Raw genomic sequence first — 17,267 nt, 5'->3', positions numbered from 1 at the left:
GAGTTTTTGCATATTTGGAGGTAGGGGTCTCTAATCCACACATTCTTAGATTTTTGTGAGTTATCATACATGATATGTCACTTAGCATGCTATATTTGTGTTAATTTCTCTTATAATGATTTAGTTGTTGTAAATGAAGTATTTGATTATGTGTATTGGTTGATATTATGTGATTTAGCATGCATAAGTGATAGTATTCCATGTCTATGATAATTAAATTGCCAAATTTCATAATATGAAAGCATGATATTTCTTTTAGCATCTTTTATACAATATGCTATGAGAATTGAGCTTGATTTAGATGTGAAAAAGTGGATATTGGCATGACATGAAATAGCATGATGCATTCATGCATGACATTGGGTAAGGAAATGCAAAAAAATTGATTTGAAATGGAAAAAGGAGATTTTTAGGGAAATTTTTTGATAAAGGGTTTGCGAAAACCAAGCCACCTAGGAGTTGCTTAGGGATCGCGACGTTAGTGTTACCTAGAGGGGATTAGGGAGATTGCCTTAGCGTGGTTGAGTTATTTGGGCCCAAAATGACGTCATGGAGTTGCCATGGGTCAGGGATAGTAGCCAATCCTCCTCTCGTGTTCACTAACGGTTTAGAAATGATGACGGAAAAGGTTTTGAAAATGGAGAGCGACATTGCATGACATTGCATCCCATTGCACGGCATAGTTCATTCATGACTTCGATTGTTGGTGTGATATTATAGTTATTTTCTCCCCAATATGGTATAATCCAGACTTCTTTATTTCTATTCATTATTTGGGTTCACAGGGTCACAAGAGGTGTGTCTTAGGCACCACCTACTAAACAATTTTGCTCACCCCTTTATATTAACATTTTTCAGGTCATGGAAATGAAGTGGCGGATGACAATTCTCCACAAGCATGAGGGGGAAACTTGAAGTGTGTTTTGTAACTCTTTGTAGTCTTGAGCCATTCTTTTGTAAAGCACCATCTTGAAATGTATTAAGTTTGCTTACAATGGCTATGTAATGTAATTATAAACCTTTGATCCTATTTTGATGTAAATTTGGACAAAAATGTAAAGACTATTGTTATTTCATAGTTGAATGGGGGTAAATGAAGTTACTTGTGTCTCATTATTGATGTATGTAACCATAGAACGTAGTACATTAATTTGCATCATATTGGGACAAGTTTTAGATCAGTTTCATGGTCCCTACCAAAATTTTTCTTCATTTTCACAATTGCATCAATCCAGTAGCTGAAACCCAGTTCGTAGAGCCATTTCGGCCAGTCAAAATGCCTGTTTCGGCCGATCAAATCTTCCAGTGGCCTCCCAAGATTTTGGGTTCATAACCGGCCGACCGAAGTGGCTATTTTGGTTGACCGGTACAGGGGGTTTATTTCGGCCGAACGAAGCCCCATTTCGGTCGTCCGAAACACTACTGCCTTGTTCTCTTTGTTTCTTCTTCTGGTGCATTTCACCCTAGGTCTTGGGAAATTGTATAGAGCCTTCGTGAAGTGTAATTATGATGCAAGGATGATGTTTTGACACTAGACATGACGGGATTGACTTAGGTAATCTCAGGTTTGAGTAAGGACTCGGTTAACGGTTCGGACCCACGGATTCGGGTTGTTACATGTGAATTACATAATCTCTATTAGACAAAAAAATGACGAGTTTCGAGTCAGCTTTCCACAAAAGCTGAGTTTGTCCAATTTCAATATTCGAGTTATAAGTTATGACGAGTTACTGAAACTGGTCAATAATTTTCTATCCAAATACTTTTTATATTTGAATATCGAGATTTTATTTCTTTAAAATAATTATCAGAAGATTTATTTTCTTGTTAAATATGCTTCTAAATTCTCTATAATCTCCATAAACAATCTTAGCCCTTGAATGCACTTGGATAAATAAATTTCAAAGTTAAACTTTATTTCAGACTAATAGTTCGGATTGCATGATTTCTCATTTTTCACAATAGAAATTAAGGGTTTGAGTCTGAATAGAAATATGTTATGTATGAGTGAATGTGCGGGTGTGTATTTAGGGGAAAAAATGTTAAACTATGCATAATTGTAATTTCTAATCTCTTAACTTGCAATATATAATAATAATAATAATGAAATGGTTATATTAAAAATAACTATCCTCTAAATTGCATATTGTAAATTCAACCACTTTAACTCAAAATAAATATGAAACACTAGTATTATATATCTTTAAATTGAATTTTTATTTTGGAATCGACTCGTTTTTGTCCACTGTTCAATCGAAAATAATTTATGACAGTAGTTTATTCTTAACTTTCATTCCACACACAATTAAATAAGCAAGTATACAATTAAATCAAATAATTCACATTAAACAATTAAATCAAATAAGCACATAAACGCATAATCACATAATCAAATAAAATTCAAATAAAATAATTAAATAAATCCAAATTAATCTTCTGAAAATTAGGGGTATTACATTTGGTGATGGCTCAGGCTGAACCATTGTGTCATGTGACTGTTCGAGTCAACTGAAAAAGCACATGCATGCCTATAAATACCCCATTGGGTCATTTGCAAATCACACCAAACTCAGAAATCTTCTTCTCTAATTCTGAGTTTTTTTCTCTTCGATATTTTATTCTCCTTTGTTTGCATACACAGAGTTTTAGTATGTGAGTTTGAGCTAGTCTGGTTTAGAAAGAATACTTCACCGCCCATGTTCGTCCATTTCTCCGGTTTGCAATGCTGCTACCGAAGAAAGAAAGGTCGTTGTAATATGGGAGACAGACGTTACAGAGGCCGTCAGCACCATAGCAGAGCGAATCTGTCTTAAGGATATAGAATAAAATTATAGCATCGGGCTATTATCAGGTTCCTTTATTTATATAGTTCGGTTTTATTTTTATACAAATATGTAATAATATATTATTTAGTATAATATACTTTATCACATAATTATATATATATATATATATATATTATTTTTCTATAATAATAATTATATATATTATATTTTCTATAATATTTAAATAGTAATATTATAGTATATGATACATCTATACACCTCCATTTGGATAACAATCTTAAGACAGATTCGTCGTTATTTTCCAGTTTACTACAACATTGTTATTTAAATATTATTGTTGTTATATTATATTTCCGTGAATTAAATTGTGGTCGGTATATTTTATATATAACAGACGAATGGCAAGTATAAGTACAACTATGACTAGTGTTCCTGTCAATAATGGGAAAAAGCCCGAAAAGTTTAATGGGGTGGATTTTAAAAGATGGCAACATAAAAAATATTCTAACTTACAATTCTAAACTTGAATAACTTTCTCTTCTAGATATAATAGTTTTTCTAGGGTTTTCTCCATAGGAACGAAAAATAAATTTGGCGGAGAATCAAATATATATTAAATAGATACTCATCAGCATACAATCGCCCTCCGATTTAATGTGTGTACTTTTATTAAGAAATTCACTTAGAAGACTGGTCAAAGGAATTCAGTTATCAAAAACATCAATGTTGTAATAATATAAATTTGAAAAAAATAATCAAGTAAGAAATATTTTGGACAAATTAAACCTTTATATGCTCTTAATGCGCCAAAACTTCATTTTGCAACATAGAGAAATAAGAAACTAAATATCAAAGTTAAATTTATTTATTGTGATAAATAAATTTCAAAGTTAAACTTTATTTCGGACTAATAGTTCGGATTGCATGGTTTCTCATTTTTCACAATAGAAATTAAGTGTTTGAGTTTGAATAGAAATATGTTATGTATGGGTGAGTGTGCGGGTGTGTGTTTAGGGGAAAAAAAATATTAAACTATGCATAATTGTAATTTCCAATCTCTTAAGTTGCAATATATAATAATAACTATCCTCTAAATTGCATATGGTAAATTCAACCACTTTAACTCGAAATAGATGTGAAACACGAGTATTATGTATCTTTATATTGAATTTTTATTTTGAGATTTGTTTTTGTCTGCTGTTCAATCGAAAATAATTTATGGTAATAGTTTACGCTTAACTAACATTCCTCTCTAATAAAAAAATATATATATATAAAAAAAAAATTCCTCTCTCTTTCTAAATTTAGATTCTATTTGTAATTAAGTATTGCGCTGGATACTAATTGGCTCTTCTCGCATTTAATATAATTGGCTCTTCTCTTGTTTAATATATGCTCTCTTCTCGCATTTTAGCACATGACGGTTCTATTCTCTCTCTCGGGTCTTTCTCTACTCTCTAGTCTCTTCCGAACTAAACCAAGAACCAACGGCTTTCTAAATTCAAATTATTTGTTCTCTTCATTCACAGACCCACGTGTACTTCCATGACTCAGGTAATAAGAATGTAATCACAACCAAACCCATCTCCTTCTATTTCTTTCATTTCTGATCTCTTAACACATTTTGATGAAAGTAACCAAATCTGAAAACTTACCCAAAAAAATACAACATGCAGATTGGTAAGAATAATGAATAAGGCAAAATGACAGTAATCTGCTGAGCAATTGATAATTTTTTATTTTATTTTTCCCTTCATTTAAAGCAAGCCGGTCCCGCCGTCCGCGTGACTTCTATAAAGCAGCTTTTGAATGCTCCGTAGTTGACTATATATATATATATATATATATATATATATTATAATAATATTATATATACTGTTAGATATTATAGGAATTGGAAATATTTTAATACTAAGCTATAATCACTTGGTCTCAACAAAATTAATCACTTGTTTAGTTTATTAAACTACCCTTTCAGTTAATTTATATAGTAAACCACAATGGCACATATTCGTCACACACCAATTTTAGCCGCCTTAATTGGTATTCTTTTAATTTTACTTTCTTTATCATTTTCAATATACTATAAATTTCAAATTTGGAATACAATTTTTTATGTCAGCAAGAGAATATATTTCAGATGAGGGGGTGATTGACATGAGAAAAACTTTTGTATGAAATTGATATGAAATAAATGTACATTTTCTATTTTTCAATTTGCTTTAAGTGGAGTGTTTGTTGCACTGCACGTTGCAACGATTACTATGAACTAAGTCACGTAATTTGCTTAAATCACTGGCGCTCCATCGCTTTGTATGCGATTTGGCGTTTTGAGAGTGAATTCGCAAAAAATTCACGCTCTCATGTTTTTGAATTCGTGAATTCATAATTTTGAATTCGCGAATTCAATTTAATAATTCGTTGGTTTTTAAAGTTCAATTCGACGAATTATGTAAGGTAAAATCGCGTATTTTGTTCAAGAATTCGACGACTTTTGACAATAAATTCACGAATTTAGTGTGAATCTTGAAAAATTTCGATTTTACCCCCAACTTAAATAGACCAAATACGGTTAATTATGTCAAAAAGTAATCAATTTAATTTAATTAAGTAAACTCTATCCTTTATAGGTAAAAAATAAATAATATAACAATACACTTAACATTTAATAATACTTATTTATTAGTAATGAAATAAATGAATGAATAACTTTGCATATTTTAATTGTGATTTCTCAATTTTCTCTCTGTTATTAAGTGTTTAGTTCGTGATTTTTGAACTTCTTTTACTAGTAATTGACTCTTGATTTACTCTTATAGTTATAGTCTCGTTCCATCATTTCATATTCTCTCTTCTATTTCATATACTTTTCATATGTTTTAGAAAATTGTTATTTCAAAGACAATGATTGTCATCTTGAGAATTTAAAACAAGTTAAATGTATAAAAGACAATGTTTTTGAACATTGCTTTTTCTATTATGCCTTATTCACTGTTATGTTTTTATTTTTATAAAGCAGCTTATTTAATTGTCATGTTTGTTAATTTATGCATTTATATAAAGCAGGTTATATTGGTTGTAATGGACTCATATTTGATTCACTATTTTGTCTTTTTATTTGTATGAAATTTATTTAAAACATATATTTATTATTATAAATTAATATTTTATATATTTATAATGCGGTGCTCTAGCGGCACTCCTACTCTAAGATTTTTTTAAATATGTCACTCTCACGCTCGTGCTCTTGCTCTTGTTTTCGCTCTACGTGATTTAGACGATGAATAATTTTTTCAAAAATACATCATGAGTTGTTATATGAGTGGTATATTTCCCGTCACCCACTCCCACCCGAGAGTGTCACATCTCATAAATTCATAATGTTGTTTTGATGTTCTACTAAAGACAAAAAAATTAAAAAAATTTTAAAATTTTTAGAGAGATAAAATTGCTAGTTTATGTTTTGAGTAACTGAGGGCGTGGCGTGTTTGATATGGCTTTTTGTTTTTTATTTTAACAGGAACAAGAAATTTTATTTTTGTATTTTTATTTTAATTCAAAGTGGTTTGAATAATAATAGAGAATATTTGGTAATGTCAATTTGTTGTAAAATTTTGTGAAACAGTATTATAAAAACATGTTTAGTAAAAAAATATTGTAATAATTTAAAAATGTCATTTGGGAGTTTTATTTTTTATTTTTTTACTATTCATTGCTATTGTTATAGTGTGGAATCATGTAAAAACTCCAATTTGGTGTTTCAACTTTTGAGCACTTATCACGGAAAGTTTTGACATTATACAAAACAAAATACTTTTTATCAAATGCCCTTCTTTTTTTTTTTTTTTTTTTTAAAACAAATTGCCTACCAAACAATTCCTTAATTAATGTTTGGGCATATTGTGAGTGGGATATCCGCTTTGAACTCGCTAATTAAACCATTCATTTTCAATTGACCCATCCACTCAAATTACTCACCCAAAATCTAATAATTAGCCGATGGATTTGGACTCTTTCGTTAGTTTAGACATAAATTACCATGCAATGTATGAATGAGTGTACTTTAAGAAAAAAACTACTAAACTCTGCATAATTGTAAATTTCAATCTCTTAACTCATGGATATGAATTCAAAAAGGACAAGAAGACAAAAGACAACTATCAATTGAACATTGTAAATTCCATTCGAAATAGATACAAATTCAAAGCAAAAATAAACTTCATTTACAATATAGCGTACAGATATACATATGGACAAATGCATTTTGATGCCTCTTTTTTGTGCTTCTGATTTTTGTTTCCTTCGGTCAAATAAACAAAAAAAGAAAATTGTTACATCCACATATCTATATATATATCCTTCAATTAAAAAACATAAGATGTTTTCTTGTGGAGGTATTTGAATGTGAATATCTTATTATGTATATACATATTTCTTTTTTATTATGTATACATATATCTTATTATGTGTATACATAATATCTTACTGTATACACATTTCAAAATGTGAAGTTTTGAATCATCTGAGGTTGCATTTTAAAAATGACTTCTCTTAATTAGGAAAAAAAGAAAAGACCTCTCCTTATTCAATCAGACTAATTTATATTATCTGTATATAATAGATATTTCGGCTCAAAAGATCACTCTACCCAGGGCCGGCCCTGGCCCAAGGCGACAAAGGCGGTTGCCTTGGGCCTCAAATTTTTGAGAGTCCCGAAGAGGATGGAAAAAAACAAAATTTAAGTTAGGACAAGTCTTGGTCGCCGCTTTTTTAACAAAAAAAAAAAAAAAAAAAAAAAAAAAAAAAGTCTAGGTCGCCTTGGGCCTCAAATTTTGAGGCCCACAGGGGTAAAAAAAAAAAACCGGAGTATTAAGTTAGGGCAAGTTTCAGACGACACAATCTGCTTCGACACTCCGCAGGACGCAGCCTCCGCTATCGCCTCAGGTGACAAGGTATGTTCATCCTCTTTCTCTCTTCTCTCTCCATTTGCATGAATCGATCTTTTATATATGTTTCTTTCTTTCGTTCATGTCATCATTTGATTTGTTCTAACTTTGGTTCGTTTGATTCGGGCCTTTACCTTTGTTCCAATAGTGAAAAGTAGCTTCCAAACTAGGGGTTTTTTGTGTGTGTCACTGTGTGTGATGGCTATCAAAAGCTGAATGAATATATTATGGTTCTCTTAGTATTTTAATAAATGTGTGCCTTTCTACATGTGTCTTTCATGGCGATCGAGTCCATAATCTATGGCATGCACTTTTTTTTTCCTCTCCCTAATTCCACTCCAATCTCACAACAGCAGCAATCATACCCCTTTTCCTCATAAGTTTTTGCATTTTCACATTCAATCCTACGAAAATTAAGGATCCCTTCTAGTGGGTTGAGCCGTTGAGGTAATAATTAACTTTTTCGATCTCTAAATTATGCTCATACTTAAAAGTGCCAAATTAAGGGTTTTTTTATATTTTATTTTTATATGAAGATACATACCACCATTATTGATGTTATTTGAAGTTGGCTCAGCTAGAATTTCAGTTAATAATACTGTCAAAGCACTTGCCATCAGAATGTACAAACACATGGAAATCAAGAGCAGGCTTTAACAGAACAAAAGTTAATGGTTTTTCTATTAATTTGCACAGGTCTTCTGTAGCAATGATCAATCAATCACTGCTACTAAAGTTGATTCCTTATCCTGAAATCAAGAAAGGGGTAATTGGCTCCAAAAAAACACACACACAAAGTGTAGTTAATATAAAGAGTGAAAGACAAAACTATATATGATAGTGGATGCCACATATTACCTAAAAGTCCCACTACTTCTTCAGCACTACAAGTTCAGCCTCCTATATATATAGTCACCTCATCTCCACATATTTTTGTCATCTGTAGTCATCAAATTTTGGCAGCTATATAAACAATGAATGTAAAAAAGAAGCTGCAGTTTTCTGTTCCCCATTTCCACTTTTGGACTGTATTTTGGATACTCTGTTTTGTCTTCTCTCCTCTCCTCCAGATTCCAGTGAAAAACTCCAGCCAGGAGATCATTCGACCAAACTGCTTGATTTTAGATTTTTTATTTTATTTTATATATATATATATATATATATATATATATATATATATATATATATATATATATATATATATATATATTGTATGATCGGCAATGCTTAGTTATTATTGTTTCTCTTTGATTCTCCATCCATTTTATGTTAATTGTGATCTTCTTTCACATGCTAGCAGGACACTCTTCTTAGGATCTCGTGAGGTTATTTGCCTTGAACTTGAATCAAATCATTGCATATTGAGGTAATATATATTTTCTTTAAACAAAGCAAATTATTATTATTATTTTTTTGAAGTCTAGTTTTATGTTGATTATGGTTCCTGTTATTTAGATTTCAAGAGATTTCATTATGTCTACAAGAAAATTTGAATCTGGGCATGAAAAAAGGAAAAAAAAAAAAGAAGAGAGAAGAAGAATTGATTCAATCTCAAAATGGAGATAATCTTAATTTTTTTTAGGAGCAATACACAAATAGAGAGTTTAGTTGAAGATTCGGTGAATGAAGAACATATGAATGCGAAAGCAAATGAAGAAAATCTCAATAAACATGAAGATTTAATGAATGAGACCATACGAAGTTAGTCAATGAACATGAAGATTTAATGAATGAAGATTATAGTTATTAGTTAGTTGTCTTATGCACAATGCACATGCACACAATTAAATTAGCTATAGAATTTATTTATCAAAAAAAAAAAAAAAAAAAAAAAATTAGCTATAGAATTTGAAAATATCGTGTGAAAATTCCACACTCTTATAATTTTTTTTGCGTGTGTGAAACTTAGGGCCTCACAATTGAAAGTTTGCCTAGGGCCTCTCAAAATATTGGAATCTCAGGCCGGCCCTGGAACAAACCAGTGTTGGCGGAGGAGACAACTAAAGATGGAGGAGGCGAGAAGTTTGTTTATGGTTGCAAGTTTTGATGATTCCCTACACTGTGCTGCAATTTATGAAATCAAATTTGGTGATGGAGGGGAAATCAAAATTGATGGTCCTCTGGTGAAAGCGTTTAGTTGCTCTGAAGAGGACCATTATTCATTGGTTGATTGTGATATGGTAGGATCGCAAATATGCTTGGCGGCTTCATGTGAGCTATCCGGAGCGTATAAACGCAAAATGATCTCGTTCGAACCCCTCCTTTTCGATACAGTTACCAAACAGCTCGATAAGTTGCCAAAGCCACAAGCAAAAAAACCCTTTCCCAAAGTGATGGCAGTGGGTGGAAGTTTTTATGTGCTTTCTACAGATACCCTGTGTTCTGGCTTCCGCATAAAATCTCCGTCATTTGAACGTTTTGATCCTATTCATCGGAAGTGGGATTCTATCATACCTGAGTACCGTGTGCCGGTGAAGACAAGCAAGGCTGTTGTAGGTTACGCAGTCGTCAATGACATTATTCTCATTTCTGTAGATGCAACTTATAATAGCTCAACTGAATTCCATTGTTACAAAGTCGGGAGTTCAATGGAGAAGTGGCAGGTCGTTGAAAAGGAAGACAGGGATGTGAGATATTATGCCTTCGTTGGAAAGTCTGAATTTGTTGACGATTTCGTATACACTTTGGTGGAGAATTGTTTATTGATTGCATACCACGTTACATTTTCCACTGGAGATGATGATGATCGTACCATTAAATCTCTTGGTGCTCCAGTGAGAATTGTCGATACGGACTCTCCAAAGATACCATTTGATCTGTATGAGTTATACACCTCGAGTCTTGTTCATTTGGGAAACAAAATATTTTGTGTGGCGAGGACTGAAATAAAAAGGGTGCCCCCTAAAGTTCAACATGTTACCATCATGATCTTGAAAGTTTCTGACAGCATGGATCCTGTAACGGTGAGTGCAGACTTCTACCCCTTGAATACGGAGGGTCTTGGTCAGGCAAATGTACAATCACTTTTTTTGAACTCCCGGTAAGTATTTTCCTGCTTTTCCTTTCATTAGTTTCGTGGCTTTCTTGTCATAAAGGATTCTCTAATTTGCAATTCAAGGACTTGTTTTAACTAGTTGATGCTGATTCCAGGAGGATTTTTTTTATTTTATATACACACAGACACATTCATATATTGTGGTCAAATGTTTAAACTCCTATGTGGTAATCTTGATGGTCCAACCAAGTCAACCACCCCCTCTTTCTTCATTTTTTTTTTCTTCAGAGAGAGAGAGAGTTATTAAATGTTTTCCCAATCATTTACATCCTATTTTGATTGTGTTGACCTGTGTAATTGATAATTTTGAGTTTGAAGCATCTAGTCCTTCATTCAAACCATCCTTAAAACTTGAGCAGGGATGTCATACAAGCCCATGAATTAGACTATAGTGAACTGAAGCCTGTCCATTGTGACAAGCCAACTTCATCTTAGGACAACTTTTTATATGAGAAACGTGATTGCTCTACTCAAGGAGTATTGAGCTTAAAGCCTTAAAGAATATAGGAATGAGGTTTTAAGGATAGAGAACTTGCGATTGAGGAAAACAGTTTTAGATGTTTGAACAAATCTAGCGATTCTCCAATTAATTTAAAATGATTGTATGAGAACTTACGAACGGAAAGGAACTTGGCCCACCAATAATGAAACACAGATTGTCGTATCAATATTTACACATGCAATGATATTTATGTCTTACACTATGATATATTATGCTAGATAAAAAAATTACAAGAAAGAAGCATTTTACTTATTAGAAAATAATAAATAAAAATAAAGACGTCTTTTAAATTACAAATTGTTGCAATGTAGGTCAAGCTTCAACGATTTCAGATCTGTTCAGATTCCTAGTGTTCGAATCTCTTTTCCTTACCAATTCTAGCAATATTAACGACAGGTTGTCTCTGCAAGATTTTAGATTATAGGAACCCGAGGAAGTTAATGAAAGCCGAACTGATTTTGAGTAATGTTGAGATAAAATTTTCTAAAATTGTTTTCTGATTTTAATTTTAATTTTTTTGATAAATAAAATTTTATTAGAAAGCGTTCAAAAGGTTATTTTGTTTTCTTAAATTTTATATTTTAAAAATTAACCCGTCCTATATTTTAAATAGCATTAATCCCATTATTCCAAAAAACATAATTACAAAACCACCCGTCGTATCCTGAGATTGTCCAAAATGTATCCTTGCCGTTTTCATGCCGGTTCTAGTCGTGTCCAACCAGAAAATAAAATATTTAATTTCCATGATACTTCTAACCGTGTTCGAGCTGTATCCGCATATCTACAAGTGTCGGAGTATCCGATACCGCCACGGCACCATAAGAGAATTTTCCTTGTTTCCTAGACCTGTTCTCATTTATGTATGGTACTTATTGCATTTGACATTCTAATAAGCATGGCGTTTTCATTTGAGGCATATGGATTTATATAAATTGAGTAATAGATATATAAATTATGTCTGTTCTACAGTTATGAGCCCTTTTGTAAAAAAATATCTTAGATGCACTTCTCGTTTTCTACAAATCTCGTTTCCTTAATCTGTGAGGTGGAGTGCCATTGTATATCGAGGCACAAAGCCTACTATTTTTTTATTTTTTCTATTTTGACTTGATGTCATTTGTTTTGCAGGTGGAGTGAATTTGACTACGATTCTGAATGCTGGACAAGTACGAATTGTTTGAGATACAGTTGCATTCTTCTAAAGACTGCAACTTTACTTTTATCTGACTTAATATATATATATGTGTGTGTGTGTGTGTGTGTGTGTGTCTTTAGTAATTATAAATAACAATAATAATATATAGCACCTTTTTGTACAGAGTATTTTGATTGAATGTCAGTGGCTTGTATAGTTGGTCTTAGATATGAAGGATTTCCAGCAAAGAACTCAAAGTGGAAAGGTTTTATTTCAGGTCTTAAGGATCAGCCTGAGTACCTTGAGGATTATTTCTCTGTTAACACGCATATGCAGCCAATGGACATTGATCCACCAAAGCTGGAGTCAGTACCTGGGGGCAGTGAAACTGCTAGAAAAAGAGCCGTCAGCTCAGCTTCAGTTTTGGGAAAAAGAACTAAGGAAAATGCCCAAATCTTACTGTTTTTCAATTTTTGAAATATTACTTACCATCATCATCATTATCCTTGCCTTTATCCCACAGAGATGGGCTCGGCCACATGAATTCTTTTTTTCCATTCTTTCTTTAAAAATATTACCTATGATGTTGCATTTTATCACTTTTACAAAGAATGAGGTTTTAGTTTTGTTAGAGTGTTTTGTAATTACGTTAATTTTTTACTATTTCTTTCTTTTTTTTTTTTTGTTTTTTTTTTTTTTCTTCTGGGTAAGATTGACAGAAGTGTCCCAACGGAATTGGGACATGGTGCATTTCATATTGATTTTTTATTATTTATTTATTTTTATTTATTTATTTATTTATTTTTTTACCGATTTCAAACTGTTTGGAAAATTATTTAAGAGTTGACTTGCTTTTTATATAGTAATTATATGTTGATCATGTAGTTTGAGGACAATCACTCTATTTCTTTCCAATGAAACTTATGTCTCACTGGAAATAGTCAATTTATTACCAATTCTCCGAACAATCGCCGTAACTTATGTACTCTGAAGTGTTTTCTTGTACTCACAACTGATACATATTTGGTGCAGTATGTATTGGTGAATGATTTCCTGAAGCCGCTGGGTCTTGAAAAATATTCAAAAATATTCGAATATGAGGAAGTGTGTGAATTTTATACCTTTTTGTTTACTGCAATTTTATTTACTTGCTTTGGCTTTAACCCTTACCTTATGAAATCCCATCACTGATGTCATGTCTTATGCTTTTTTCTGCAGATTAGTATGCACATTCTTGTACAAATGACTGATGAGGATCTCAAGGAGATAGGGTTACCAAAGGTAAACTCAACTAGAACCAGCCTACTATATGTTGTTTTTCTTTAATTTACCATTACACCTCTAGAAACTTTATTACTTGGCTGTATGATGACTTACAAAAATAGAATTTATGGTAATGCACCCTCAGAGGTTTTTCAAAATTACCTTCAGATGAATCTAGTTGAAAAATCCTCTTGAGGTTTTACAAAATCACCCTAACCATCCCTACTGTCAATCAACTAGGTCAGTGAAAAGGGGTAAATTTTAAGTTCCAAAAATATCCTTATATGAAGGAAAAGGACCCTATTAACTTTATGAAATGACCATGACAACCAAATCACACACACACATATATCTATAAAGACATATTTCTCTCCATTGCCACCACCATTGCTCACCCTACCACTCTTATTCTCTCTCCCCATCGCCCATTCCAGTTACCCTTAATGTGGGAATGAGACAAGAGTGCAGAATGCAGGGGAAGAGGTCCCAAGGACTACCAGGACCACCACCAGCGGTGCCATCACTACTGCAGCAGAAAGGAGAGTGCCACCAACCTTCCGAATGTTAGCTGATACCATCATTGACACAACCCTAAATCTCTTTGTCGAAATCCCAATCTTCTCTAGAGAAAGCTGCTATCTTTAGTCTCGAAGTTGAATTGGGCTTATCTAAGGAATATATAGCAAACAAACTTGTCCATAAGGATCACCCGCTGAACCCTCCAATTTACCCCTTTTCTCGTAGCAGTAGTGGCAAGATAATGATGCCTCTAATAGTAGATTCGATTATGGAAATTGGAAACTGAGGATATGCCATGTCGTTATTCACAATTATGCATTTGTTTTTGAAGTAGATATCTTTAGGGATTATTTTAGGATGTTACATTGATGCATCAATTTTATTTATTTATTTTTTAGGATGTTACATCGATGCATCAATTTTATTTATTTATTTATATTTTGTTTCTACAATAGTGTATATAAAAGGCCTGGTAACGGCAATAATAGTGGCAGTTGGTAGAGAGAGAAAAGGAGAATGGAGAAAAAGAAAGAAGAGATGATAGCGGTGACAGTTGGTGGTCCATTTCGATGATAGTTGTGTTCCATTTGAGACCCTAGCTCTTTCAATCTGGAGTGGGTTAACAAAATCACTAAAAATGAATTAGGCTTTTCAAAGTAAACCTAAGAAAATGGAAGAGAGAGACTATGTATAGTGGAAGGAACCACAATAGATTAGATTGGAGAGAGATGGATGCAGTGGGAGGTGTTGTTTGTAGCGGCATATATATGTCCTTATGCATGTACTAGGCAATGCATGTAATTTAAAATCTATGATGAATAGATAAAGTATATATATAAAAAATATGCTACGAATGCTATGATGAATAGATAAAGTATATATATGCTATGAATGCTAAGTTTGATAATTATCTGAAAGGTCTTGATGTTTTCGCTTAGGAATAATCTAGCATCTAACAAATAGCTTAACAAAAAAAATGGAAATGAATTAAAAGTAAAAATGGAAATGAATTAAAAGTAACATCATGTTGTTAAAGGTGCACCTAGGCTACAAAAAAGCCTAGACTCGTCAAGACTCAGCTAGAGCGCCTCAACCTACTACACGCCAGGCCCCTTCAATCAAGCTTACATAAAGCCCTTAGGCTCACGTTTTTTAGTAGGCTCCAGGCTCAAAAAAGGCGCGCCTTGTATTTTTTAATCATTTATTCATATCATTTTCTTTTTTACTTATTGACTACTAAATTAAAAGGTTCTAAACTTCTATATCATATATTGTATTGTTTAACCTTATGAAATATTTGACAAAATTCATAAATTTATGGTTTACTGCTTACATTAACGGCAATTATAGCTTGATTATGAATATATATACAGATAAAATAATATGTGCATTATTATATACATGCGCCATACTTCAATTAGGCTCACTCCTTATACTGCGCCTTGCGCTTAGGATCCAGAAGGCCTTTGGCGCCTTAGTGCGCCTTGAGCCTTTAACAACTATTGTCATCAGTAGGATAGTTTTTTTTTTTTTTGCCTATGTTTCCATTTGAATTATAATCGAGTGAAGCAAACTCTAGCAGAATATGACTGGAAATTCTCACTACGCACTAGAGTATGGAGAAGCACCTTTGAGAGGTGAGGAAATCGACTCTTCTTTTCTTCCAACCTGAGTTTTAGATCGAGATTGTTTGTTGATAGTTCGGTTTGTCATCTACAAACAATCTCACTGATCTCAGATTGTTTTTGTTTCTTTTTTTTCTCAGATTAGTGGGGGAGTTGGGTTTGCTTGTTTCCTGGTTTTTCTTCTGGCTGTTGAAGAAACACTTAAGAGGCGAGAGAAGGACCTTTATGGAGGTCACAAGAATCCCCAGACAACCTACTGGTGGCGAGGTGATTTGCCTGTGCTCGGACAGGGGATTAACGTTCAGAGTTGACGACGACAATATTGAACGGAGAAGGGATGTCCTTAGATTGTATTTGGTCAGTCGTTTCAACATGGAAGCAGGAAGTATTGCAAAAATTGCTTTGTGAGCATCTTATACTTGGAAGGTGGACAGTGGGGTTTCTCTGAACTTGTTTCGATTTCCATCACATCAGGTAGCAGAGAGGGTACGTTAAGTATGGGGAGATGGAGATGGGGGAGGCGTGTCTCTTGTTAGATGTTTGAGGTTATCTTGCGGGGTGCTGTGAGATTTTGAAGAAGCTTGGCATCCAGCGGATCATGGTGTATGAACTCCCATTGCATATGTGGTGCGACTCCTTGGTAGAAGCCATTGGTGAGAAATGTGGTGGATTTAGAGGGGTTGAAATGGATGAGAAGCTTGATACTAAGAAATTTGTTGTTGTGGTGGAAGTGGGTGGTTCCTTACCGGAGTTTGTGATGGTGGAGAATGAGTGGGTCTCGTATTAGGGCTTGTTGTCGAAAAAAATCCCTCCGACGATGGGGGCAACGGTCTCGTGGGTGAACGAGAGGGTTACGACTAGGGTTCCAAATGAATCGAGTCGAGCGGAGCTTGGGTCTGCTCGAGCTCGGCTTGTTTGTTTACGGAGTTTGCTCGTGCTCATCTTGATTTTAAAAGCTCGGGCTTGGCTCGTTTAATAAAAATAATAAAAAAAAAAAAAAACTGAGTTCTCAAAATTAATTATTATTTAAAAAAAAATATATATTAAAAGGTAAACTTGTATTATAAATATAAGAATAATGTATATCAAGCCCATAACATAGACAAGCCCAAATTAAATGATACATCCCAAATAAAGCACCCCAGTGATGCTTTCAGCTTCAATCAGTAAAACCCAACCCATAAGCCCAAAAATAAAGCTCAAAGTCACATGTATTCTCAAAGTCACTATTCTGAATCATCATTACTTTATATATATAAATATGTATAGGTATATAACGAGCCCGATACTTGTTCATGAGCCTTAACGAGCCCATGTTCACGAGCCGAGCCCAAGCCGTTCATGAACGGTTCATTTGCAGCCCTAGTTACGGTTCCGCTTCCTCAGGTTGAGGTGGAGAAGATGAGGTATCTTGATAAGAAGGGAGATCGGCC

The 17,267-nt window shown here is 33.2% G+C and overlaps 1 protein-coding gene across 10 annotated transcripts in view; it reads left to right on the top strand.

Annotated features, from left to right (window-relative positions):
- The first annotated feature begins 7,635 nt into the window (after window positions 1-7,635).
- Window positions 7,636-17,267, top strand: part of LOC132269143 (uncharacterized) — a 32,852-nt gene continuing 23,220 nt past the window's right edge. For 4 of the 10 annotated variants that reach the window (XR_009469425.1, XR_009469428.1, XM_059770203.1 and 1 more), the window contains exons 1-7: window positions 7,636-7,738; window positions 9,033-9,098; window positions 9,642-10,772; window positions 12,421-12,458; window positions 12,705-12,868; window positions 13,460-13,531; window positions 13,646-13,708. Coding sequence is in view for 6 of the 10 variants with exons in the window: in XM_059770203.1 (XP_059626186.1) it covers window positions 9,739-10,772; window positions 12,421-12,458; window positions 12,705-12,868; window positions 13,460-13,531; window positions 13,646-13,708 (1,371 nt within the window). In the remaining 4 variants the exon portion in view is untranslated. Of the gene's footprint in view, window positions 7,739-9,029; window positions 9,099-9,641; window positions 10,773-12,420; window positions 12,459-12,704; window positions 12,869-13,459; window positions 13,532-13,645; window positions 13,709-17,267 lie in introns of all 10 variants that reach the window. The other 6 variants (XR_009469427.1, XR_009469426.1, XM_059770204.1 and 3 more) reach the window with 4 other exon arrangements.

The sequence above is a fragment of the Cornus florida genome, unplaced genomic scaffold (genome assembly GCF_030987335.1).
Source record: "Cornus florida cultivar Cherokee Brave unplaced genomic scaffold, ASM3098733v1 CherokeeBrave_3.0.0_Hap2_Chr08, whole genome shotgun sequence".
NCBI lineage: Eukaryota > Viridiplantae > Streptophyta > Magnoliopsida > Cornales > Cornaceae > Cornus > Cornus florida.
Note: the sequence above shows the minus strand (reverse complement) of the source record. Positions and strands in the feature narration are given on the sequence as shown.